This window comes from Esox lucius, chromosome 9 (assembly GCF_011004845.1).
Source record: "Esox lucius isolate fEsoLuc1 chromosome 9, fEsoLuc1.pri, whole genome shotgun sequence".
Classification (NCBI taxonomy): domain Eukaryota; kingdom Metazoa; phylum Chordata; class Actinopteri; order Esociformes; family Esocidae; genus Esox; species Esox lucius.
Window position 1 is genome coordinate 18125309 of NC_047577.1, and position 27150 is coordinate 18152458.

At 42.2% G+C, this 27150-nt stretch overlaps 3 protein-coding genes across 5 annotated transcripts; 2 read left to right on the forward strand and 1 right to left on the reverse strand.

The window, feature by feature from the left end:
• The first annotated feature begins 287 nt into the window (after positions 1-287).
• On the forward strand, positions 288-4431 carry mrpl4 (mitochondrial ribosomal protein L4). 2 transcript variants are annotated; one of them, NM_001303762.1, is given in 9 exon segments: positions 288-480; positions 602-683; positions 2008-2179; positions 2282-2333; positions 2528-2645; positions 3573-3679; positions 3772-3881; positions 3982-4055; positions 4192-4423. In NM_001303762.1, coding segments are annotated over 9 exon segments (909 nt in total). In that variant the 5' UTR covers positions 288-432; the 3' UTR covers positions 4338-4423.
• On the reverse strand, positions 4391-9824 carry si:dkey-23f9.4 (HYLS1 centriolar and ciliogenesis associated). Of its 2 annotated transcripts, none has more exons than XM_020049471.3 (12): positions 9668-9824; positions 8700-8802; positions 8383-8499; positions 8217-8275; positions 7875-8119; positions 7721-7776; positions 6141-6301; positions 5965-6010; positions 5815-5878; positions 5629-5710; positions 4791-4817; positions 4391-4608 (listed from the first exon to the last, which is right to left on the reverse strand). In XM_020049471.3, the coding sequence occupies exons 2-12, from the start codon at positions 8797-8799 to the stop codon at positions 4477-4479; spliced, it is 1089 nt and encodes a 362-aa protein (XP_019905030.2). In that variant the 5' UTR covers positions 8800-8802; positions 9668-9824; the 3' UTR covers positions 4391-4476. The 2 variants fall into 2 exon arrangements, with proteins under 2 accessions (XP_019905030.2, XP_010887516.2); XM_010889214.5 differs by lacking the exon at positions 9668-9824 and adding an exon at positions 9290-9435.
• Positions 9825-10038: 214 nt separating this feature from the next.
• Positions 10039-26851, forward strand: col9a1a (collagen, type IX, alpha 1a). The gene is made up of 32 exons (XM_029122423.2): positions 10039-10202; positions 10747-10821; positions 11110-11148; positions 11260-11322; positions 13439-13492; positions 14384-14419; positions 15295-15318; positions 15418-15471; positions 15612-15665; positions 16501-16533; positions 16654-16710; positions 16817-16870; positions 17774-17827; positions 17969-18022; positions 19098-19151; positions 19283-19336; positions 19513-19566; positions 20006-20059; positions 20154-20207; positions 20323-20367; positions 21497-21550; positions 21698-21751; positions 22229-22282; positions 23656-23727; positions 23825-23860; positions 24092-24136; positions 24225-24257; positions 24598-24744; positions 25055-25109; positions 25259-25447; positions 25695-25772; positions 25917-26851. The coding sequence occupies exons 1-32, from the start codon at positions 10128-10130 to the stop codon at positions 26120-26122; spliced, it is 2064 nt and encodes a 687-aa protein (XP_028978256.1). The 5' UTR covers positions 10039-10127; the 3' UTR covers positions 26123-26851.
• The last annotated feature ends 299 nt before the right edge of the window (positions 26852-27150 follow it).

Below are 27150 nucleotides of genomic sequence, written 5' to 3' on the forward strand. Positions count from 1 at the left end.
ACACAAAGGCACCTGCCGAAGCTATTATTCCAATATGTTTTTATGTTTTAAAATGTGCACCTGCAACACTGAAATAACGTGAAGCCAGTAATTGTTACGTTATTTAGAAATATGTTTATTATAAAATTTTTCACAAATCACAATATAAGCAATGTATAAGAAAGACACAAAGAAGAAAAATAAATCAACCACCGATCTATTTGTCTTCTTCTTTTTTTTTACTCCGCACCGCTAGGTGGAAGTCTATTAACATTTGATTCATATAACATAAACGTCATCAGTAATGCGACAAAAAATATCAAGCAGCCACCGCCGGACGACCTTTCTTATTTGGACCAAGTTGGAAACGGAGAGCCTCTATTTTTCTAAATATGATTTATTAAAAGGTTGTTTTAAAGAACTCACACGTATTCAAATTATTTGGATTAAGAAATGTTTCGTATATCAGTTACAGTTTGTGGTCGGCATATTGGTAAAAGGGTGAGTATTATTAAGGTAGGCAAATGCTAACACGCTCGTTTTCACTTTATTGATAATATGAAGATCCAGTTGCAGGCTTTTATAGCCTTCAATAATAACCACCAGATGTCCTTCCTTTAAGCTGGCTTCATCTTTCTCTGGAGAGTACACTCTACCCCCAAATTTACTCATCCCTTCCAATCTCGTGGACCCTGCAAGAACAAGTAGGTTTTCTGCTTGCTCATTAATTTCCTTCTGTAAAACAAGACCATGCCTTTAGGAATTCAAATTTAACTGAATAAGCAGTTTGTATTTGTGCAAATATACATGCCTCAAAAATTAAGGGAACACGCAATCATCACAATATAACACCCCTGTCAATTAATCTTCAGGGATATCAATCTGTCCAGTTAAGAAGCATACGCGATTGTGAATCAATGTCACAATCAATGTTTTGGTGCAAATGAAAGTAACAACAGCAAGACAACCCCCAAAAAAGGATAGGTTTTGCAGTTGGTGGCCACAGACAATAGCTGTCTCCTTATCCTTCCTGACTGATTGTTCTCCAGTTTTGCATTTTGCTAGTCACTACTAGTAGCATGAGGTGGTTCCTGCAGACCATTCAGGTTGCACAGGTAGTCCAGCTGCTCCAAGATGGCACATCGATACGTGCCATCACAAGAAGGTTGGCTGTGTCTCCCAGTACAGTCTCAAGAGCATGGAGGAGATACCAGGAGATGGGCCGTAACACAAGGAGAGCTGGACAGTGCCGTAGAAGTTCATTTTCCAGAGAACACCAGAATTGGCAGGTCCACCATTGACGCCCTGTTCTCTTCACAGATGAGAGCAGGATCACGTGACACACATAAAGGGTTTTGAGACGCCGCAGTGAACGTTATGCATCCAGCATCACCGGTTTGGCAGTGGGTCAGTGATGGTCTGGGGAGGCATACCCTTGGAGGGTCCTGGTGCTAGCCATTGGTACCCTGACTGCTATTAGGTACCGGAATTAAATCCTCAGACCCATTGTCAGACCTTAGACTGGTGCACTGGGCCCTGGGTTCCCCCTGGTGCAGGACAACGCCTGGCCTCATGTGGCCAGAGTATGTAGGCAGTTCCTGGATGACGAAGGCATTGATGCTTTTGACTGGCTCACTTGTTCCCCTGAATTCCCCTGATGAAATTCACACAAGTTGAAACAGCCTGTGATTTCAATTGTTAGCTTTGATTTTCGGTGTGAGTTTGAATCCCGCCCTCAATCGGTTGGTGATTTTGGTTTCCAATGACCGTTCTGTCATTTTGTTCTCAATGAATTCCACAATGTGCAGTAAATATTTTAATCTTGAATATATTTTGTTCATCGCGACCCGATGTGTGATTTAAGTTTTCCCTTGATTTTTTTGAGCAGTGTAAATGGATGTAGACAGCTATACGTTGTCCAGACAATCAGACAATAAGTGGTCCTCAATTCTTTATTGCAGTTTTGTTTGTAGTTTTCAGAGCATTAATTTCCAACAAGGTTACTGATGTCCTATAATCACTTTCCAGGGAGGCCCCCTCCTCCATCAGACTCCGGTCTTCCTGTGTTGAGAAGGTGCGAAGCTGCTGTTCCTATACATCTGAGCCCTGTACGGACATGGGTGGAGACGTTGGGGAAGCGGGACAGCGAGCCCTTGGGTTTGGTTGACCTCCACCCTGATATCTTTGCAGTCCCTGCCAGGTAAAACTGTCACCGTGGCAAAAGTTCTTACTTGCAGTGAGTTACAGATTTCGTGCTTTGTCATTGATTGGTGGAAACCGTTTACTAATGCCCCCCCATCAGGGTTGACATACTGCATGATGTTGAAATGTGGCAGAGGAGCTTCAAGCGAATTGTAAGTAGTAACCACAACCTTCCTAATAAACTTTCTTAGACTGCCTGATGTTGTATTATAAATAAGTGTTGGAAAATATAGGTGTTTCATTTGGTCCAAACCCAACGCATTGTGATTATCCGAGTTCAGCTTTATTTGTCTAAAGGCACCTGCTCCTACATCAAGAATCGTCAGTTCTCCCCCTTTTCCCTCAGAGTTACGCCCACACAAAGGTCAGATCCGAGGTGAGAGGCGGGGGGAGAAAACCTTGGAAGCAGAAGGGAAGCGGGAGAGCCAGGCATGGGAGCATCAGGTCCCCTCTATGGAGAGGAGGTGAGTGTCAGGGCCCAAGGAGCAGGAATATGTGTTGATGAAATGAATTGTATTCATGACGTAACCTCTCAAACAAGTATGAAAAATTAGGGCTGCAACGATTTTTCGACTTATTCGGGTAGTAAAATCTGCCAGCTTCCGTTACTTATGTTGCCCCTATTAGTCTGCAATGTTTGACAACTGAGCACCACAATCTCACTGGCATTGCCTGAAATATTTCTCAGCCTGCAGAGAGCAGTAAGCACAGTAACCCAATACCATCCAAAACCCACACAGTGTGATCCAATACTCAGGGGAAAGAATATAAGGTGACGGATTATTTCAAAGAGAAAATGAACAATAACCATATGCCACAATATGGGATCAGAATTGACTTTCGCAGTGGGTATGTCAACTATGCTGTACCACTTAATACGAAAACATAGCGGTATTAATTCCTGCTTTGTCTCTGCGTGTCTAAAAAGGAACATTATTTTACACATCAAATATGGTTATCAACCTGGACTCATATTATTGAATGTGTCAATTCATGTGGTGTGTACACGTTTTTATAGGAGTAGTTACACTCTTGTGTAATGGTGATTTACTATGATGAGAGAGTTAGATGATAAACCTCATGAAATGCACGTTATGTATGTAGGGTCAATGTAAAAAGCAACACCAGACTGCTTTGTTGTTCAAATCAAGCATGTTATGCAGGGCATAATCAATTTTTCACAATAATAAATACCTGCAGCCCAAGTCAAAATGGACAGCCATTTACTTGACACCTACAGGCCAGGACACTGACACAGGACACATAACAAGTCCTATTTAAATTGTAGTTTCCAAGAATTAACAAAGATGAAAAACAAAGAAAAAAAACGAATCCAAGTCTACAAAGATGCTTTGGATAAACTGTATTCAGTTGGTTTTGTGTGTCTTCAGGTGGTGTTTCTCACGGACCCAGAGGACCAACCAGTTATTACTACATGTTGCCTATGAAGATACGTGTTCAAGGACTTAAGATTGCCCTTAGCTCCAAACTGGCCCAGGTACACCACGCTGTGTGAAAGCAAGTACATCTTAGAGTTAATCAGTGAATCTTTATTCTTGTCTTCCACATACTGTTTGCTGTATTTCTCAGGATTATCTTCATGTGGTTGACACTCTGAACATCCCAACACCTGACCCAGAGTACCTAATGGACCTCATCAGATTCAGATACTGGGGCGAGTCTGTTTTGATAGTTGATGCGTAAGTATCGGCGATAAGCAGAAAGTCACTTGTTAAAGCTCAGCTGTTCGCTGGACCTGTTAAACCAGAGAAGTGGTCCTGAAAGTGGGATGTTTTACAGGTGTGAAGAGTTTCCAGAGAACATCCTTCAGGCCACAGAAAGCCTGAAGACTGTGAATGTCATTCCGGCCATAGGTAAGGTCACTGATTTTGGAACTGCCTAGAGTGGTAGTATGTATAGTAACTTGGCAATTGAACTAGTAACTACCTTAACATGCAACATGTGCAGTACACAAGTCTCTTTTTGTCTGACAAGTGTTTTCTTTCACAGGGTTGAATGTTCACAGCATGCTAAAACACGAGGTCCTGGTTCTCACCCTGGAGGCAGTGAAGTTTCTGGAAAACAAACTGCTTTGGCACAACGAACGCTTCTCACCGCTATACCCATTCAAACTCCCCTACACTGACTTGCCTTGAAAGCACTTGCTGAAGTGATAGCATCATGTAAATATTTCAATTGATCCATAAGGTTGTCATGTCTTTAATGTTTAATAAAAACCTGGAATAAATATAATACCAATGCAAATTGGTGATTAAAAGGGCATATTTGTAAGTCCTAGAGTCGATAGTTGGTGGGCGGTAAGAGACCATTGGCCAAGTCATGACGTATTTCCCATCTGAGGGTGGAGCGTTTCTTCTCGGTCGGCACCACGTAGGTGTTGGGCACATATACTCTCTGAGGCTTCGACTGGTGGGAAAACAGATACATTTTCAGTCTCATAGATAGTCGTTGGAGACAAGTCACCATTCAGATATTTACATTATTAGCATTGTGTATATGTGAGGTGCCAGAAACCCATTCACTTTTATTAACAGCTTTATCCTATGAAGGCTTATGTTCCATTTTTGTTATAAATGAAGCATACTTACTGGCGGAGGTTGGAACGCCAGCTGTTCCTGAAAAAGTGAAGCAACGTAGACATTATGGTCATGTATTGTGTCCAGTAGATCTATGAAAAAGTAAAGCATGTAGGCTTTAAAGTGATAGTTTGTCCTAGATTCATGGTTGGGTGTGATAACACGTTCTTGGAGGCCCATGGAGTTATTTTTCACAAAAGAGCCATTATTCCCCTCTGTCCCAGCCTGGAGTTATTAGCATTGTCCAAATTCATGAGTTGGAACTGTTCATAGCAAAAAATGTGCATTGCAAAAAAACAAATACATGAGTAATCTGTCACACTGGCATATATATTTTTTTGACTGCATACTGATAAAGCAGCTGACAGAATTTGGTGACTTCAAAATGGCACTATGCAAACAATTTTTGTAGCCACCAAACACAGCCTCTTATGACAATGATGTCAAAGTGGTTGTTAATAAAGTTATGTTGAAACTTGAAAAAACTGCCAATTTATACCATTGTGAACAAAGCAGACGGGTAAACATAAGTAGTATCTGTTCAGCTGAAAATGTGATTTATATAGTGAAAATTAAAACATTATTTTGAGAAATACAACATTGACAGGTTATTTGAGGTAAACAACACCACCAGTCTTTGTTGGAAGTGTATTGGAGTAGGTTTCTGCTTGTAATGCCGTTTTTGTTGCTCGGGACATGATAATGTTAATTCCAGGCTGGGAGAGTTAAATAATGGCATATGGTGAAAAAAGACTCCATGGGCCTTCAAGAACAACTCAAGTTAAGTGTTATTTCACCCAAATAAGAATCCAGGTCTAACCATCCCTTTAAATGAACTAAGTTTGAATACCCTGATTTCCCAGTGTAGAGCTTTCCTGTCTTTCTCTCCTGGTGCTTTAAACATTTCCCAGTCCTGCTTGTACTGGAAATACCTTTGGAAGATAAGGAAAAATAATAATATATCACAGATCCACATCTATAATCTACCAGAAGATGCGTTGACAGGTTATGAATAAGTAATCACGCTCTCTCTTACTTTGCCACTGGGTCGGTCTTCTTCAGGTTTCTGGTGTGAGGATGATCCCTCATTGGTCGTATAACTGCAGGAGCAGACATGTAACAGGACACATCGTTACAGGAAAATTAGCATGTTTACATGATGTGCAACAGCAGAGTGGATACTTACATGACTTGGGCCGGGGTCTAATGTCACTATCACTCCGAGATCTGGCCTGCAAGAGATTTAAAGATGTTTTTTTTAACAAACAGCATATTGTAGGGCATACGAGAATATCTTGGGTAGGGATCATGGACGAGATTTATAATAATGCAGAGATTAGTAAACGAAACCAATGTACCCACCATTCTTCGGATGTAGGCTTCAAAGGCACTGAGACCGCCCAACTCCGGCCCGTGCTGGTCTCTCAGACTCCCGGCGTCCTCACTCTCCAACTCAGAGTCCTGATAGGCGGAGGGGGACACCCGCAGGCCTCCCAGGCGCTCCTCCAGCCCACTCACTGCACCTGCGGGGATACATCACGCTAGCTCCAGGGTACGGCCAGAAGAAATGCTACTAACGCTAAGCTGGTGTTGCATGGGCCACTTAGCCGAACAGCTCAGGGCACCAGAACTTTCAGTTAGAACATGTGCTGCTAGAGGGATTAGCACCGACAGGACGTTCAACTCAACCGTCACGGGACATCTTTTGCTCAGTCTTGTGCACATACTCAGGCTAAGCTACCAATAGACACTATAGATTGTCCTGCCAATGTATGGAGAATAGACAATATTGTGGACAGTTTACCCCTTTTATATTTTGTGCTATCATTCCACTCCGTGGAGGTCCTAGCTGACTTGGAATCAATGACCGGAATATCGTCACTGCTCGCCATTTTCTCCCACTCCTGTTCGTCCACCACCCCCTTCTCTTCTTTCCTGTCAGAATCCTCCTGATTATAACTTTCTCCCAATGGCCTCATATTGCCTCGGTCCTCAGCCCTGTCCTCCTCATGACACATCCCATCTGATGTGGCCTTGTCATCTTCGGTCCGAGCCGACGTACTGCCGTCTTCACGGTTCACATCGGTGCAGCTTTTGCCATCCAACTCAACGGGAGGACGGTCTTGACAACGCGCCATATTCGCGGGGCCTTGACTGTGCTTCAACTCCGCCCTTGAACCGGCATCCTCACGGCCCTGTAGATCTGTAGGACCGTCGCGACCCTGCCCGTCGACAACGGACTGCTCGTCGTCTTCGCCGTACCTCAGCTCAGAAAGGCCCAGGCTTTCTCGGTCAAACTCCGCTATGGTGCAGTCATCGCTATACTCTCCCTCCGGGTCCTCCTTAGCCGAGGAGCCCGGCCTGTATGTGCCGTAGCCAGATGTCAGTAAGCTCAGGGCCGGGCTGCCAGCCTCCTCATTAGTTCTCTCCTTTTCCACCTCCTCACAGGCCCTTCCTCCACTCTCTGGCTGTTCAGACTCATTCGGTTGACCTCCGACAGGTGGCTCCCCTTGTGTGCAGTCGGTGGTTCTACTGGGCGTGGCGTCTTCCCGGGAGAGTCTCTCGACTGTCTCGTCCTCCTCCTCCCCGTCTGACCAGAAAGTGGAGTCCAGGGAGGCATTTTCATCCTCGCTGTCCTCGTCCCACTTGTACATTTTGTACATAGTGGCGAGGATGTGTCTGTCTGCAGCTACTGCTAAGGGAGTGTCTGGTGATCTGCTAAGGCAGATGGCTAAAAAGTAGTGCTAAGAGGATTATAAGGAACAGTTGTTGCACAACTTGTCTACACTGCCAATGGCTGTGTGCTGGTCAAAAGATGAACTGCAACTGCACAATGTAGTGTGATAAAAAAAATATTGCAGCAGTGGAACCAGCATTTGAAAACAACATTAAAAATGTTAGTTTTTTTGCTCAAACTATTTAATGATTCATTATTTTGTTACCTGAATCTTCACTATGTGTTGATTCATCACACACATGAACTTGGCCTTGACGTTTCCTTTAAGAAACAAGAAAGGGGTTGATTATAGCATGCTCAAGTGAACAAGATAATTTCAGTTTCTAAAGGACCACATATTGCAACATGATGATAGTTACCTAAGGACTTTCCTTTTGATAAATGGCCTCCCATGTGCTTCAGTGTCTCTGTCTGGGGTGGATGACTGACTAACAGTAAAAGATAACTGCTGAATGTCAGTTAGGTCCGGATCCACCTCCAGCCTGTTAGGGGCCGTTGAGGGACGCTGGTACTTTGGGGCCACTGAATGCTTGGCGTAGGAGTCAAAACCCTCCCGTCTATCACCAAAGTTACTGTTGTCTCTGCTGTACGTGGAGGTGAGCACCTGGGTTGATTGAATGATGAAATATCTTATCTATACATTTGAATACTAAGGATGAGTTTTTTTAGGAATAGGTTAAATGTTGGAAAGGGGAATTCACCCGTCCATCTGTCTGAGGGAACACCGCATTTCTGAGTGCTGCAGTATTATCCTGGTGGACTGTTGGGGTGAAAACAGTACAATTAAATTAGTGACCAGTCCTCATTTTAACAAACGCATTCTATTTGTGTATGGAGTAGGCAGGACAGAAAAATAGGTGTGTATACCTTTAACCTTTGTGAACGCAGGTGGACTTTTTGAGGTGGTGTTTTGAGATCTTGGAGAGGTAAACTCACTAGATGTATGGCTCTTTGATTTTTCATGTCGAATCAGCTCGTCCAAATCTAGACATGAACATAGACTGAACATTACTAAATGCTTACTAGTGGGTAGTCCTTGCAAATTACGAAACTGACATAGTGTAGTCCTATTCTTGGCTACTTTTGGAGTGAAATGCACAAATCATCACAGTGACATTTGTTTATATCAATATGTGGATAGTGTTCTATGTACACAAATACAGTATCCGTTAGCTTTGACCTACCTCTTTTGAATTCACGCAGTCGGTGTCTTGGTATGTTGTGGTAACCAAATGCTTCCAACTGCTGTTGAATTTCCTCTTCTGAAAAATCGAGGTTTTCCATTTCCTGAGAGCAAATTGGTGCCATAGACTGAATATCAAACAAGAACTGTACAGTAACTAGTAGTAGTTAGACGGATACAATGATTTATAAAAAGGAGTGATTGTGGATTAAAAGAAACCAGTGGTTACTTTAACGTTAGCAAAATGTTGCTAAACCAACGTTCTTTACGAGGTTTGCAAGTTACTAATGTACTTCACTAGCTAGTGTGCCTACAGTAGCTAGTTACAAATAACTATCAGTAGCCAACTAATCGTTAGGTGCCTGACTATACCACGTTTATAATGGTGTTAACCACTACTAGTACTGTAATTCTAAAATGAGCATATGCCTGACTAGTTACAGACGCGATAGGTACAGTACGTTTGACAGATTAAGCTCTATTTAGCTACAGCCGGTAGCTAGCCAGCATGCTAACAAACAAAGCCTGTAGCTACCTACAGAGGAACATTTGCGAGGTTTTGCCTACATTATGTGTTAAAAAGCATTTTACCTGTACAGTAAGCGTCTCAAAACAAAAATGTAACTAGCTAGATTTAGTTAGCTAGCTACTATGCCTATACTGTGTTTGGCGTCCGATGTGAAGACAACACACAGCAGTTATTTAAAATTGACGCTCTTTCAGTACTGGCTAGAGTTGACAGACTGAAAATAGCGCCCCTTGTGAAAAGGAGCTGCCGGGCTTACATCTACATTTCCTACAGCGCAGTGAATACCGGTGTATACCTACATGACAACACGGTCTACATTGTAGTGTCTACTACATATACACGCAAAGATCGAGATCTAAGCAGATCAATCCAAAAAGTTAAAGTAATGCAGCTGGCCGTGCTATTGTGGACACAGTTTGCAGAACAATAGGTATACTGACCTCCGATTGCAGTTTTGAAGTTCTTCTGCTACACTCTAAACTATAATTTTTTAGGGAGATGCAGTCTTGTCAACAGCACTACATTGTTCAAGTAATCTGCCTGTTCTAATCTAATGTATCTTTGTGTTGGTAGGTTGTAAAAGTTTATATGATTTTCAATATGTCTAAGAATTTTGTTGTCAAACTACAAATCATTATCAATTTTCCGTATACATCTTGAGGGAAAGTTCGAAAGCCCACCCTCGCCCCGCAGAGAAACACTCCCCTTGCGCGCACCTTTCATCCCTCCTCCAACCACTTTCTAGCTCCTGGGTTCATCATGAATAAACATGAATTTTAATAGTACATCGTCCTTTCAGTACACTCTGGGGTTCAGTTGGGGAATATTGACAGGTGGTCCGTAAACACCAGTTTGTCCGGGAAAGGGGACTTTTTGCGTCTTCCTAGATTTGGGAAGACCATGGCTCGCTCCAGGATGTATTCGGAGTCATTGCTGGTGGTTTTACTGCAAATTGTCCTAATTTGCTCCGCTCAGGTACGTTCTGAATGACCGTTATTATCTTCCAATGGTTCACTTTGATGTGCTTGACCATCATGTCTGTGTACTGACTGATTTGCTTGAGAATGTGTTGTGTTGTGCTATTGTTATGCTGTTCCTCATAGATGAGATAGGAAGTATGCTCAGATTGTTTTTTAAACATATTCTATGTGTTTACATATTAAACCATTTAGTCTCCAAAAACATTAGGACTATGTAACATTATTTTTAAGTCTTTGTCACTAGCAAATAGATTCATGATTTAGAGGTGTGTGTATGGCAAAACGCATAGCAGCCTACCTTTCTGAAATATGGCACTAATAGGTTGGAATCTCAAACATAATATTCTCAACGTATCTAATGACTTACAGAGTGGCCCCTTGCATAGTGAATAGACTCTTTTAGTTGTCTTTTCTTGACCTTTCTTCCCAAGAACTGACACAAGGGATCTCTTTGTTTTTGGAGGTACCTGCTATGCCAATGTCAACTATGATTTGGTTTTACATTTCACCAAAAATAATTATTTTGTATTAATCCACAGAGGGGCCCTGTCGGACCTAGAGGCCCCCCTGGATCCCCGGGCATAGCAGGCGTGCCTGGTGTCGACGGGATTGATGTAAGATACCTTTCAACTTCATCCTTCCTGTTTCTTTATGTAATTTTAGGCTTTACATTCTCAGTCTTAACCAAAATGATTTGTGTCATTATACATTGTTCAACGTACAGTGGATTTTTAATGATAGATTTGTTATGCATTTTAGATAGAGGAGCAGGTTCATGCTGATAGAGCTCTGGGACGGATTTGAACCAGCATTACATGTGCAACAGAACCAATGGCTATTAGCACCTATAGTACATTTTTACATGGTTTTGAAATAAACAATATTTTTTCTACTTATTTCAGGGAGAAAGAGGGGAAGATAACTTCATAGTAGGAGGCCCTGTAAGTAGACTTTCCTTTCTTTCATTTGTTTTGCTTCACCAAGCTTTTAACCTACCAATAAATAGTTAATACACTATACTATGGTATTCAAATGGTTTACTCTTTTTCCAGGGCCCTGATGGGGAAGATGGCAAACCAGGATCTTCTGGAGCACCCGGGCTCCCAGGGGCAGACGTAAGTTTTACAAAACACACACATTTTCAATCAGTTTATTTTCCATGCACCCCGAGCAGGGAACCTGATAACCCGCTCCACTGTAGCTTGAACATTTGTGTCTTTAGAAGCTCAAGGGGCAAAAAATCTGTGATACTGCCGCTGCATGTGTCGTTTATATTGGCTGGGAGGAGGTGGGAGTGGAATCCTCAAAGAAAATGAATCAGTGGCATACATCAACCTGGGTATTTAGGGGAGAGGAGGCGAGAGGGGGAGAGAGGGGGAGTGAGGGGGAGCGAGGAGGAGAGAGGAGAGCGCCTCAAATAGCTTCCTGACAGAAAGTGAGAAACAGAGGTCTTTTTGTCTGAATTGTGACGGGGGCACTGGGGACGCACTCAGTGATGGCTGACAGGAAAGACGTGCATGATGGGAAAGGTGGAGCAGAAGGGCCCCAGTGTGTGTGCTGCCTGGTTGGGTTGTGGTGCTCAATACAGACTAGCCATCAGATGTAGGGCCACCCGCAATGTGTCTGGCAGAGTTGGAATTGTCCAGGTGTGTTCAGGTATTCACCAGTTTTGGCTGTATAGCTTGCAATATTCACTTTGTTCTGTGACTTGTGACTATTTGTTTTGGGAAAGGCAAAAGGATGTGGTAATACTGACTGCAAATAGTCAACTCTAACTTTTTGTTGTTCTTGTTACTGTGTTCATACCTGGAGTTCAAATGTGAATGATTCCTGATTTATTTTGTTTGTTATTAACTAGCTATTAACTAGTTCCAGGGCAGAAGCTCCTCCCTCTTGGGTAGGTAGTCGAGAGTGTCTGCTTCTTTCAGTCCATTGCTTCAAGCTTGGTGGAGGACCGGTCAGAGACTGATTAACCTATACTAGTCTATCATCACGCGCGCATGGTTGAATTGGGTCAGGTCATTATGTTTTATAGTACTCCCTTTGTATTTGGGTTAGCCACACCATTATTTTTACTGCGTTCAGCAGAATCTTGCGAACCAGACGATATGAGCCTTTACGATAAATGCTTTACCAGAATACGTTATTTGTTGTGTTTTTGCGCAGGTGGTGTGTCTCTCTAAATATCATACCATATATTCTGTATGCCATTCTAAAGGGAACATACTTGTTATCACAACTTTCTGCTCAGACCTCTGATTGTTTATGTAGCTGGTGGAACAGGGGAGGAGATAAATACTTTGAGAAGACGGCCCTATTTGCATCTTGCAACTACTTATTATTGAATGGGGAAACACGTCATAGTAGGAAATATACCTTGTCCATGAAAAGTCAGTGATTAACTAAACAATAGTTTGGTACATCTCTAGAGTATTAATTATATATTGTATATGTGCTTAGTACCAGTTAAAAGTTTGGACACATTTCCTGCTTTGCCTATTTTGTAATAGGCATTGTCCATTTTCTCACTGCGTCCTGTGCTTACTATTACCATTGTAAGGGTGAAAGGTTTGGACACACTTATCCATTCAAGTGATTGGTGCTGTATGTCTACTGAGTACCGGGTCAGCAATACATTCATTCATGTCAGGAATGAATGACTGGATGGATTGCCTATTCTTTCTAATGGATACTTTTATAATCAGGCCCGGTTCATTACTGTGAACTTCGAATGAACGTTGTCAATTTAAAACTTTCAAAAAAACCTTAGCCAAGTACAATTTCTCAAACAAGGCTCTTAGAAAACTGCAAATAAGAATAAAATGAACTGTCACCCTCTTTTAAATCTATTAACTACTTTACCATCTAAACATGCAAACAGCCCTCAGACTAAAAGGGCATTATTAACATTTCTATAAAACAGTATTGTTCCAACCCAGAAGATTAGTGGGTTGAGAATTGGGCCAGTAACCCAAAGGTTAAGGCTGATCCTCTTGCAGTTACTCTACTGGGGTTTGAAAAACACACATTTCTTGAACATATAATACACATTACAGAAATAAGAAAAATACAAGCACTCAAACAATAATTATTAGGCAATCATTATAATGTAATTAACCACAGTTACAGCATGACATGATTTCTCACACTAGAAGGCGAGATAGATATATTAACATTTCATAAAGTTTATATATATTTCTGCGTAGTTGCTATTAACGTTTTCCTCTATAGGGTGCAACCGGACCTGCTGGCGATCCTGGACCAGATGGGCCTCCAGGGCCAAAAGTACATATATCTTTTTTATTTCCTGTAATATCTATATTGCTGAAATAGAAGTGTGTAAATGCTCCTTATTTCCTCGGTGCTGTGTAAGTGTAAACTGGTCAGTAGATTAGGAATGCAGTGGACTAAGATACAAGAACAGTTTATGTTTTATAAGTTTGTCAAAGAAATGAGCGGAAGGTAGGTGAAAGGGTGTTTTGGATTAAGGGGAGGGGGGTAGAGAGGTATGGTTGGATTAAGGGGAGGGGGGTAGAGAGGTATGGTTGGATTAAGGGGAGGGGGGTAGAGAGGTATGGTTGGATTAAGGGGAGGGGGGTAGAGAGGTATGGTTGGATTAAGAGGAGGGGGGTAGAGAGGTATGGTTGGATTAAGGGGAGGGGGGTAGAGAGGTATGGTTGGATTAAGGGGAGGGGGGTAGAGAGGTATGGTTGGATTAAGGGGAGGGGGGTAGAGAGGTATGGTTGGATTAAGGGGAGGGGGGTAGAGAGGTATGGTTGGATTAAGGGGAGGGGGGTAGAGAGGTATGGTTGGATTAAGGGGAGGGGGGTAGAGAGGTATGGTTGGATTAAGGGGAGGGGGGAAGAGCTAGAAGCTTTGGGGGTGATGGGGGAGGGATCAAGGGGTAGGGTTTAGTGTGAGGGGATTGAGGGGTTGTTGGATTTTTAGTGGCTATTTGGTCTTTTTTTCTTTGGTTCCTTTGTCTGTCTGATCTTGGATCTTCATTTTCTTTTAGTATTTCCTAATAGTATTTTGAATGACAACTTGATGCTTCTCTATAATTAAACTTCATAAAAATGTCTGATCAGGTCATTTTCTGGAAGCTATTGAAAGGTTGGAGTTTTTATGGTGCCATGTTACTGACAATACTGACCATCTTGAACCATTCTTTGTCAGGGTGAACCCGGAGAGGCTGGGGAGGTGGGAGAGATTGTAAGTAAGCATGGTTAACTACTTTCATTAAAGGAATGTCTGTATAATAGTGATGTTGTAAGGCAAGTGAAAGTGTCCATTATGATTGCTTATAGCAGAGATGGCAAAACATAATCTGTAAAAGGTTTGTCCACATCATAACCTGTCTATTATCTATTGTTAGATATAGATATTAGTCTTTTAACAGCCCCTCTCAGCCAGAGCAACATCATGTTTAAATCATTTTAAGAGAGCTTGGTGGGTGTAAACCTTCCATATAATGATCAGACTCTCACCCATCTGAGGAAACAATATAATCTGGAATAGACCACTCCCTTTTTTGGATTTGACTCTCCCATATAGGTCTAGGATAGGATACAGCCAGAAAATAATCTAACACATATTTATATTTGTACATAAATATACAGACACACACACAGACACACAGACAAGCACAGTCATTGGCTGATATGACCCATCCATATAAGACATGTGATTTTGACCCATCCATAGAAGGGCATAGGATTTTGACCCATCCATATAAGGACATATGATTTTGGCCCATCCATATAAGGGCATAGGATTTTGGCCCCTCCATATAAGGACATATGGTTTTGACCCATCCATATATGGGCATAGGATTTTGACCTATCCAAATAAGGACATATGATTTTGACCCATTCATAAGGACATAAGATTTTGACACATCCATATAAGGACATATGATTTTGTGATGTACTGAAATGGCACTGGTTTAGATCTTGATGTTTTTCACTTAGTCCTATATTACATTTGGATTGCATTGTTTAAAGTATTTATATGAAATAAATGCAATTTAATCACATCTGTACACTTTCAAGCCTGTCTATGAATGAATCCACTCATGTTTCCTACAGGGTGAAGGACCTGATGGACCTGATGTGAGTCGTTTTCTATTGGTCACACATGAAACAGGAACTGTGTATTACACGGAATGCAGTGCATTAGACAAAGCTATGTCCTTATTGTTTTTCTGACAGGGAGCGCCTGGTGCACCAGGTTTGCCTGGGGAGCTTGGTAAAGTTGGACCCCAAGTGAGTTCTGACTGTGCGGGCCAAATTTGGCCAGTATTCACACGGGCCAAAATGTTATTATTTTATAGTCAACACAGAAAATGGACTTTTCACTTGTTACACTATTGCATTCATTCACCAAGTGTTATTATCTCTTGTAGGGATCGCGGGGTTTGAGGGGGGCAGAAGGGCTTCCCGGGGCTGCCGGGCCCAGGGTAAATATGGATAACTGTTATTACTCAATAGGAACCTGATCCAGACTTGAGATAACTAGACTTAGCGAAAGCATGAATTTATGAACAACTAAGACTTAAAAAATGTAATGTGTGATGTAATATTCCTGAGGTGGATGAGCTGGCCAATCAGTGGTCTAGAGAAGGATGTGCTGGCCAATCAGTGGTTTAGAGAAGAATGAGCTGACCAATCAGTGGTCTATTGGTATTCATATTTTGCCACCTGCTGCACGGCCCCTAACGAGTCTAAGGTTTGGTTTGAAATGTGGAAGAGGAGAGTCTGTGTCGTGACACCTGGTTTTAGAATACAAGACTCCATCACAGCCCCTCCTCCACACTACCGGATTGGTTGAACAGTGCAGAAAGAGCACCTCCCCGAATTTTCTTTTCCGTCTTGTGAAGACAAGTAAGTGGGGGATCTAGTTACAAGCATTCCTTTAATGCCTGCTACATCCACTTAATTGGTATTAGTGTTTTACGACTGCTGTGCACTCACACCGGTTCAACACTGCTGCTTTTCAACATACTCAATGAAGAATGTTGGGAAGAAAAACTATTCCACTAATATTGTCAGTCATATAAATCTGTAAACACTAGGAAGTGATTTTTACGTTATTTTCTCATCATCAACACAGTAGGAAATCCCATGTGATTCACATGTGACTGAAAAACCCATTGGCTTTATGGACTGAGATTATGAAAGGGGGAAATAGACCATCAACAGTGCCCTGTATATTTTTAAGGTCGCTGCAACAAGCACTATCTTTTCAAAGAAAATACATTTCATCTGAAATAATAATTGAATTTCTTCTCCTAGGGTCTTCCTGGCATGTATAAGGGAGAAGACCTGGTGAGCCTAGCTGTCACACATTTCATTCAGCTCATGCATGTGAACTCTAATGCAGACTGTGGGGTATTTTGGGGTATAAGTCCCATTTGACGTCAAATAGACTCAACTTGTGCTTTTCAGTGTCCCAACGCCTGTCCAGTTGGTCGCCACGGATATCCTGGCCTGCCAGGCATGAAGGTGAGTAGATGACAGACATTCAAACGCGAGAGTTCATACTTTACTGTATATGTGGGGGTTTGTCAGTGAACGTACTATGATGTAACATGATACAATTTTTTTTCAGGGGCACAAAGGGGTCAAAGGAGAATCGGGTGAGCCTGGAAAACAAGGACACAAGGTAACCCCTCCCCCTGTTTAACCAGATAATATTAACAAGGTAACCCCTCCCCCTGTTTAACCAGATAATATTAACAAGGTAAACCCTCTCCCTTTCTAACCAGCTATTATTAACAAGGTAGCCCCTCCCCCTGTTTAACAAGATAATATTAACAAGGTAACCCCTCCCCCTGTTTAACCAGCTATTATTAACAAGGTAACCCCTCCCCCCGTTGAACCATATAATATTAACAAGGTAACCCCTCCCCCTTTTTAACCAGATATTATTAACAAGGTAACCCCTCCCCCTGTTTAACCAGATAAAATTAACAAGGTAACCCCTCCCCCTTTTAACCAGCTATTATTAACAAGGTAATCCCTCCCCTTGTTTAACCAGATATTATTAACAAGGTAACCCCTCCCCCCTTTTAACCAGATATTATTAACAAGGTAACCCCTCCCCCTTTTTAATCAGATATTATTAACAAGGTAACCCCTTCCCTGTTTAACCAGATATTATTAACAAGGTAACCTCTCCCCCTATTTAACCAGATATTATTAACAAGGTAACCCCTCCCCCTGTTTAACCAGATATTACTAACAAGGTAACTTCTCCCCCTATTTAACCAGCTATTATTAACAAGGTAACCCCTCCCCCTGTTTAACCAGTTATTATTAACAAGGTAACCCCTCCCCCTGTTTAACCAGATATTATTAACAAGGTAACCCCTCCCCCTGTTTAACCAGATATTATTAACAAGGTAACCCCTCCCCCTGTTTAACCAGATATTATTAACAAGGTAACCCCTCCCCCTGTTTAACCAGATATTATTAACAAGGTAACCCCTCCCCCTGTTTAACCAGATATTATACACAATCATGTTGTCAGTGATAATGATAGCAATTTTTGTTTGATGTTTCTTAGGGTGAAGAGGGAGACCAGGGAATAGAAGGAGAAATGGGAACTCAAGGACTACCAGTAAAATATTTTAATATTTATTTTTAAATCAAATCTGCATCAATGCAAATGTGACATTCACCCTGCTGGTTAGTGTTTAATATGTTTTAATTGAAAATAGTGCCCCTTTCCCTCTCTATTGTCTTGGCTGACTGATTTTAGGGCCCAGGTGGACTCAGGGGAATCACAGGCATGATGGGCCCTAAAGGTGACAGGGTAAGTCTTGTGAAGTCACACACTGCTTGTTGTCATAGGATGACTGTTTAAGATGAGCAAATGTTTATCATGTCCATCAGCTTGTGAAGTATTTCTGTAAAATGACTTTTTCGTTTTGGCAATGCTAAACCTCAACACCCTATTATTTAATGTATGTGAAAATCTTAGGAGACATACATTTTCTGTTTTATTTTACTGCTAAGTGATCAAAAAACCTATTTAAGCCCTTTATACATGTATGCATTGTACAAACTGCTGTTGGTTGGCAAATTCACTTGTCCCTCTTGGCCAGCAGAATAGCACTCTGCATCCCAGCGCTGGCTTTGTTTCTGAAGCTGTGCAGGGTGGGTCCTGGTCAGTCCCTGGTGAAGGAAACTCTTTCCCCTGGTCTGAGATTCCAATGCCCCAGGGCAGTTATTGGGGACATTGCCCTGTGGGCGTTATCTTTCAGATGGAATGTTGGTCGTGCCCTGACTCTCTGTGCTCTTGAAAGATTCCATGGCATTTACCATGAGAGTGAAGGCGTTCCACAATTCCAATCTGGTAAAAAACCTTAATAGCCACAAAATAATACATTATACATACATCCTCTCTCCCCCATAACTAATTCCAAGGTTGGGGTAAAATCTAAATCTGTGCCTAGTCAACTTACATAGTAAGAATTTTTGGGGTGGACCTGTTTTGATGATTTACAGATGTCTATAATATTTTATTTTAGACATTATCTGCAATATATTGTATAGATAAACAAAAAATAACATTATCAGCAAACTGACTGACAATAACACTTTAGTGAATACATTTTAACAGATTGATTATGTCAGATTGAGCATGTATAGCCTCAGTCTGTGTAGCCTGTCGTGGCAAATGTGATCATAATAATTTTAAAGAAATACTTCAATTAAGTTAGCATTTTAGTTGTTTTACAATGGGACAATGTACCCAAACTGTATTTCAATAAAAATACATTAAACAAATGCACTTATTTCCCCCAGTAATGCTGCGTCCAAGCCAACCATCAACCCAAAAGCATAACAGATCTTCTCTTTGACATCTCAAATCTTTTTAATAACAGGGACCACGTGGAATTGTTGGAGACGTCGGTCCCCAGGGAATTCAGGGCGCTCCAGTAAGTTAATATCTCACTTTTATCACAACAGCATCTTCTATTTTGCCCCTTGAGCTCCATGTCACTGGACCAGTAACATTTGGACATATTTAACTTTTTAGTTTAACGAATGTCTTTTTTTCATTTGCCAGGGCGATGTGGGCCAAAGAGGAATAACGGGTGAGACAGGACCAAAGGGGGGTCAAGTGAGTACCAAAGCCCCACACTGCCATCACTCAGCATTATTCTGTGAACTGGAAAGCACATTTTTATGCACCTTTAAAAGCAACATTTTGCAGCCATTGCATACTGGCAAACGCACAATAATACTCTAGATCACATATATAGACTTACTGACTGTTTCCGGAGTTTTGTTTTACAGGGTGCCCGAGGGCCTCAAGGAATAAGAGGCCTTCCCGGATCCAAGGGGGAGCCTGTAAGTACTGTACACACCAAAGTCAATACCACACTGATTCATCCTTTAGGAACATCTCATCTATAACTCCATGACTTTACACACTGCCTAATGCTCATGAACTTCATATGTTTGACTTCATATGTGTAATTATGTTTAATTACACCTGCAAATAGGCAAGTCCACCATTGTAACGCTCATGGACTTCATATGTTTAATTACACCTGCCAATAGGCAAGTCCACCACCGTAATGCTCATGGACTTCATATGTTTAATTACACCTGCCAATAGGCAAGTCCACCACCGTAATGCTCATGGACTTACTATGTTTAATTACACCTGCCAATAGGCAAGTCCACCACCGTAATGCTCATGGACTTCATATGTTTAATTACACCTGCCACTAGGCAAGTCCACAACCGTAACGCTCAGCTGCCCTGTTTTTCCTCCTGTGGCCAGGGTTTAGCCGGGCCGGACGGACGTGAAGGAATTCCTGGATTACCAGGATCTAAGGTACAGCTGTACCTGCATAGATTAGATGACGTTGTAATCATGGGACGTGATTACGCGTGAGATTAAGGCCGACCTGTTGATTCTGTATTTTAAGGGTATTCCTGGTAAAAATGGCGCTCCAGGAGATGCCGGTCTCCAAGGGCTTCCTGTAAGTGTGACATTTGACTTCTGGAACCTTCATCTCATCATATCCGTTGTATCTTTGTATTTGTTGGGGTTCGGGTGGGTGTTCATTTGGTTTTAGTATGTGGTTTTCTACACAGGGCTTACCCGGAGCTTATGGTCCAAAAGGACAGAGTGGCGATAAGGTAAGGGATTGTTTCAAATATAGGAAACAATTACATTTCATCACATGTAATAACAACTGACATACAGTAACTTGTCATAACCTCATAATGTTGTAATAAACCTTCTGTGCTATATTCATGTGACATGATGTTGTATTATGACTGATTATAACCACTGGTAATGTATGTAAAGGTAATGTACCTACAGAGCCTTGCTGAAGTATACAGACCCCTGACAAGTTCTCTCATATTACTGAATTACAAATGACACATTAACATGTTGTTACATTTGATATTTTCTCTTAAACACTGAATCTCCAAATTAGTTATTGTAAGGTGATATTGGTTTCATTATAGGAAATAGTTGTAAGAAAAATAACACTGAAATATGTTTTTTGCGTAAGTTTTCGACTATGGTGCTCTGGAGGCTCTCAGTTCACACAGATGAAAGACATCGCCCAAATGAGGACACAATTATCGTGCCTTTGGTTTCCACCTGTGAACCATTGAAGTTCTTGTCAGATTATCTGGACAGAATCCCAGCTGTTGATGGATCATTTGCCAGGCTCTGAATCTGAAGGAAAATGGAGACCAAGAGCATAATACAGAAGTTAGACATATAACAGGTTAGGAAAAGGCAATCAAATAAAATCAAAGTGTTCAGATTTCCCAGTGAACACATTTGCATCATTAATCCAGTGGAAGCTGCATCACACCACTAAGGCACTGTAAAGAAAAGTCTGTCCCAGAAAACTCACTACTCAAACAGGCAGAGACTGAAGAAGCCACAAAGAGGTCAAGAATCACTTTAATGGAGGTACAGAGTTCAGTAACTGGGAGGGAAGCCTTTGTGCTCTGGTCCAATATAATAACTCTGGCCTGCATGGATGGCAAGAAAGAAGCTTATATTCAAAAAGTACTTGTCTGTTAGTTCAGCGGTTATGACATGGTTATGACCATGTTATGAAGGCACTCTGGTAATGTATATATACTGTATATAAAGCATAAGTTTTATACCAATTCAACATTTTATACCAATATTTTATATTTTTGAAGGGCCTAAAATTACTTGTGGGCTGCCTGTTGCTGACCACTGATCTATATATTGTAAATTGTAGCACATCTTATATTTTCTTCTCTTCGTCACCAGGGTAACGCTGGTGACCCAGGAAGTGTTGGACTAATGGGGTCACCTGGGAAATCAGTAAGTCAAGAGAATGTCTCTTGATGGAAATCTAACATTTGGTTAATTTATAGTGGTAATAGTATTATATACTTGATAACCCTTGCCTTTTTACACTAGTATCATCAGAGTCTTCACCACAGATCTCAAGGTTGTATTTGTTTATAGGGGGAACGTGGTGAGCAGGGAGAAGTCGGACCTGTTGGACCAAGAGGGGGGCCAGTAAGTATGTTTTCTATGTGTTTTACTGTGGAAAAGGACTCCAGGGTTTCAGATTCCAACCCACACCGGCATATACGGTATATTTGTCAGGGTCAGCGACGTAGAGCACTCCGCTAACCTGGGGCATGCATCCAGGTTTTCACAGTCCTTCAAGCAGTCAATGAGTCAGCAGGTTGGAGCTAGCTGAACAAGCCCACAGGAGCTATATTTCATATTAAACTTCTGTACCTTCTGCAATGTCTGTTACTTCTTAATTGTCACATATCTTGATGAGAAACTGGGTATCAGTAAATCTAGACATACATTTTGATACATTTGAAATCTTATTTTTCTGCTTACAAATCTGTTTAGAAATACATTTTCGATATATTTTAAAAGAACCAACAGTTGGAATCATAATGTATGACGCAGGACCACTACACACTGGTAGCGTACATGTTCTCTATAACTCCCTACATTTATTTTCTTCCTGTGTAGGGTGAGAGAGGAGTACGGGGCCCAGACGGGCCTGCAGGTTTACCGGGACCCAGAGTAAGTAAATCAGCTCAACATCACAGGGACCATTTTTATCCACCCATGGACCCAAACAAGCCCATTATTTGTAGTGTGAACCGCAATGACTAAAGAATTGGACAGTTTCTTGTAAACACCTCAATATGAACTTGAAACAACAATGAACTAGGCGAAGATTCTCTGTAACATGGGTAGTAAGCATGGAAGAATGCAAAGGAGTTAAGCATCTTCTGCCCCAAAAAGATAAAAGGTAACACAATGGGTTGAAAGATAACAGAAATGGGAGGATAAGTAACGCAATGGGTTGAAGTAACACAATGGGATGATACTGTAGGTAACGCAATAGGATGATAGATAACACACTGAATTGATAGGTAACATAATGAATTGAAAAGTAACACAAGGGGATGATAAGTAACACAATGGGATGATAGGTAACACAATGGGATGATAGGTAACACAATGGGAAAACAGGTGACACAATGGGATGATGGATAACACAATGGGATGATAGGTAAAACAATGGGATGATAGGTAACACAATGGGATGATAGGTAAAACAATGGGAAAACAGGTGACACAATGGGATGATGGGTAACACAATGGGATGTAATGACATGGCCTTGTGGCTACTTAAAGGGACAAACAAAAGCACAGAACATTTTGATGCTCCAACCTTCAGAGTTTATTTTTAGAAAATGCAAGGATTGGCGAATGAACATGCAGACCAGGAAATGTCAGTGTCATCCCAATTCAATTCTGAATACAGAACATGGGTTTATAGGCCACCATTCGTACAGTACCAAAGTTCAGCAAGAAATAAATGTTCTATATAGTAAACAATTTCATTTGTTTATCAATATTATTCCACACGTATACCAATCCACTTGGTTTAGCAACCTTTCTGATACAGTAAACCAGCCGGAGAGTGACCCCTCTCCAACCAATGTGGAACCATACGCTCCCTCATATGGAGAGCAGCAGTCCTTCATAAGCCTCCAGGCTGCAGTAACCCTGTAATCCACCAGCAAACGGGCATGAAAGGAGTCTTGTTACGCTGGTCCATGGGCCCGGGGGTATTTCTTCAGGAAGAGGAGATTCAGGCCAGGAGTTGCTAAGAAGGCCTCAAAGAACCCTCTGTTTCCCAGGAATTCCTTACAGCCCAATCAGAACCCACACAGCCATAAACATATCAGAGTGTGTCGTCGTCCCCCCCCCCCACCCGCGATACCTTTTTCAGATCACCAATTTAGACAAAAAAAAATCCAGCTTAAACCTTTTTTTTCCCTGTAAATTTGGTCGGCTAAGGGGGTGGGGTGTAGAAGCTTACCACAAGCGATCCACTGTGTTCGATTTTGTAAGTATGTGTGTGTGTGCGTGTGTTATTACAGGGTGGTAAAGGGGACCTTGGCCTTCCCGGGCTGCCTGGCCCGGCCGGCCTCCGTGGACTGAAAGGAGACAGGGTAAGAACATGGAAAGGAACCACGACAGGAGAAGAAGAAACCACGCGTGAAAACCAAACATCTATATTCATCCTGTTGCTTCCTTCTATTTGTCCAGGGTGCAGTTGGTTTGACCGGTCCTAAAGGAGAACAGGTAAGTAACAGTGGATCACGGCCTTCAAAACAAAACCACATATTGCATTATTACTTGCTGCAGTCATAAAATAATGGGGTTATTATTAAATCATTTGAAGAAGTCTCGTGAAACCACTGGGATGTGCTAGAACATAAAAAGCCCTACCATTGTCTACTTTGGTTTGTTGGATTTTAGTGAAGTGTATTTTGTCTAAGGAATACGGAATGTGTTTTTTATTCATTCTTTCAGGGAACCGCGGGATCAGAGGGGACAGCAGGAGATCGAGGGGACTTGGTGAGTAACAGGATCAAAAGACAACATGGCAGTTGGTTTTCTGAAACATTGGTTCGAGAGAGACTGTGCTAATTGTGTTTCCTTCCAGGGTGAAGAAGGGGAGCCAGGAGAGAAGGGTTCGGTAAGTCCTGCTTACATTGATTATGGCCAGTTTATATCTAAATGTGGCACCAGTTTGTCCCTAAAGCACTGGGGACAGCATTATCAACTTTGTGGTACTGTCTTATGCTGGAGGGGTTTCAAACAATTAAGCACCATCACTTCCTAATGTTGAATCATGTTTTAGTACCAAGGAATGATCATTTTGTTCATGCCAAAGGACTACACACTGTCATCCCATTATCTTATTCAGACAGCATTGTCTATCCTCTCAATGGTCCAGACTGGGTAATCCAACCTACGACCTTTTGTTATGAATGAAAGCTGAAAGCCATTGTGTCCTCCTCTGTCCCTGTTTTCAGACGGGCCGACCAGGAGAGACTGGAAACAAAGGGCCGGAGGGCATCAGGGGCATACCCGGCCCGGAGGGCAAGCCAGGCCAGCCTGGACCGCGTGGCATGCAGGGGAACAGAGGGCTGCCCGGATTGCCAGGGACACAGGGGCCAGCGGTAAGCTCCAGGGGACACCTCTTTATCCATCATCTCAACTCGTCCCGGTAGTAGCCCAGAAAATGTGTTTAGGCTTCATTTTTATGGTTCTGTTAGTCTCATCCTTTGAAATCTGTCGATGTGCCCTTGAGCAAGGCACTGAACGTTAATTGCTCGAGGGGTCTTATGGTGGACTGTGACCCGGGATCCCAATGTTCAAGGGTGTCTTGGGGGAAGTAAGAGAAATATAATTGGCCACCAAATAATGGTTATTATAATAGTGATAACTCGGGATAACTAACAGTTCTTAACCCCCAGCTTGTTTTCCCAGGGGAAACAACCTAGTGATACACACATCACACAGGTCTGCATGAGGGTAATGCAAGGTAAGTCTTTATCATTTCCAGAGAGAACTCTGATCAATTCACTGATGGACAACTGGAAGTAACTTTAAGGTCATGAGTGTTATATTTTTGTCCTTGGTCTTAGTCTTTATAGAACTGACACCCTTGTCTTCTCACTTATTGTACCACAGAGCAGCTGGCCCAGCTAGCAGCCAGCCTGAGGAGGCCTGAGTCAGGCATCTCTGGGATACCGGGTCCCCCCGGACCTCCTGGTCCTCCAGGCCCCTCTGGAAAAAATGGCTACACGGGACTCGAGGGCCCCAGAGGACTTCCGGGCCTTAAAGGACCTCCAGGACTACTCGGTCGCAAAGGGCCCAAAGGTGACGCATTATGGCGTCATTCAATATGGCATCATTTTAGGCGCGGTATCCGACTGTTTCTAGTCTACCAATGCAGTACTGTGGCACTGTTGAACAGGACCTAGACATGATGGCTCAAGCAGAATCTGACCAACCGGCTGGTAGCAGCGTTGTCATGATCTCCATTTATAGAATACGTATTGTGCTGTGCGCCTTGAAGCATCCTTGAACAGCAAGAAAGCAATGACTGTCTGTATTTTCTGCATAGGTGACACTGGTGACAGGGGCGACAGAGGACCCACAACACGAGGGGCCAAAGGAGAACCAGGAGCACCCGGCCTCCCAGGTAAACACGCCAGTTACAGCTGTAGCATCAGACCATAACCATGGACTCCAAACCCAGTGTGTTCCGCCGTCAGCGGTTAGCTATGTCTGGGTTAGCCTCCCGTTCCACAGACATTCCGGTCTCACCTCCCAACTCAACCCACAGGCTCCCCAGGAAGAGGTGACTATGGGAGCGACGGACGCGACGGCGAGCGAGGGCCACGCGGCGTTCCCGGTATTCCCGGTGTTCCGGGGCCTCCCGGTCACCCGGGCCTCAATGGCTACTGCGAATCGTCACAGTGCATCCTTCCGATGGTGGCATCACCGATATCCGCAAAAGATTCCAGCATGAAAGGGCCAAACGAGGAGTGAAATGGGAGTCAGAGACCCAACCATCCCCTAAACTAAGGGGGCAAACTGATAAGAGACTATTGGAGAAACTGACTGACACTCCATGGAAGATAATCAAAGTGTCTTGTTGGTTGGTTTTTATTTGGTTTAATTGTTACTCACCTTCTGAAATACATTTTCAAAAGACAAGCTGGATATACAATATCAGTATTTCTTAGCTGTTGGAAAACCCCCAAAAGTATTTTAATTTTCCTTTATTTTTCTTTTTTTTACCTCAGCTCAGACCTTTGACATCTTTGTACTGTAAAATAAAAAAGCATTCCTTTTTTATGAGAATTTAATTGTGATTTTATTGGGTACTGTAGGCCTTGTGTATGTTAAATATTCAGCAGGATAAAACCCAAACCAATCAGACTAAGTGTGCTTTAAGGGGCAATGTGGCAACCATTTTGAGTTCAGTCAATGTTTTTTATGTTTATATATGTCATACAAATTATATTGTTGTTTGAATGACTTTCAGTTGTTTGTGAGTACCTTTGTTGCATATCCACTCACCAACCCCTGTGCTTTTTCATCTTCCTGACATAGGATTTTCTTTCTCATGATGACTGTTTTTGTGATGGGAATACTAGGAGGGCAGTGTTGTTTGAAGCAGATTTATTTGACATTCTTATTTATTATGAAGGTCGGAGGTGACATTGAAGGTTGTACAAAAGAGGAAATAAACACATTTTGATAAAATCTTGCAAGTTTTGTATGATAGACTAAAATAAAAAATTTGCCACCTGTTAGTGTGCTAATTTACATTAATCTCCATTGTATGGACATGCAGACATTATGGTGCCGAGTTCTCGTCCGTAAGTACAAACATAGCCACAAGGAGGCCACAGAACAGTAAGCCTGTCCCCAGATATGGGGAGTTAACCCACAACCATTTAAAAATAAACAGTTGGATTAATTTGAGGTTAGCTGAAAATGCCCTTTGTGCATTGGACTGAGGCCTACCCTCATATGCACAAGAACATTCTAGATGTTCCACTTGTTGTGAG

Coding starts and splice junctions, on each gene's coding strand:
- si:dkey-23f9.4 (XM_020049471.3), bottom strand. CDS start 8,799: ATGGAAAACCTCGATTTTTCAGAAGAGGAAATTCAACAGCAGTTGGAA. Junction 6,302..7,720: donor AACACATAGTGAAGATTCAG/GTAACAAAATAA, acceptor GTATCCCCGCAG/GTGCAGTGAGTGGGCTGGAG. Junction 4,609..4,790: donor TGGCGTTCCAACCTCCGCCA/GTAAGTATGCTT, acceptor TTTTCCCACCAG/TCGAAGCCTCAGAGAGTATA.
- col9a1a (XM_029122423.2), top strand. CDS start 10,128: ATGGCTCGCTCCAGGATGTATTCGGAGTCATTGCTGGTGGTTTTACTG. Junction 15,472..15,611: donor TTGGTAAAGTTGGACCCCAA/GTGAGTTCTGAC, acceptor TATCTCTTGTAG/GGATCGCGGGGTTTGAGGGG. Junction 17,828..17,968: donor TGGGAACTCAAGGACTACCA/GTAAAATATTTT, acceptor GACTGATTTTAG/GGCCCAGGTGGACTCAGGGG.
- mrpl4 (XM_010889215.4), top strand. CDS start 433: ATGTTTCGTATATCAGTTACAGTTTGTGGTCGGCATATTGGTAAAAGG. Junction 684..2,007: donor CGTGGACCCTGCAAGAACAA/GTAGGTTTTCTG, acceptor ATCACTTTCCAG/GGAGGCCCCCTCCTCCATCA. Junction 2,646..3,572: donor GTCCCCTCTATGGAGAGGAG/GTGAGTGTCAGG, acceptor GTGTGTCTTCAG/GTGGTGTTTCTCACGGACCC.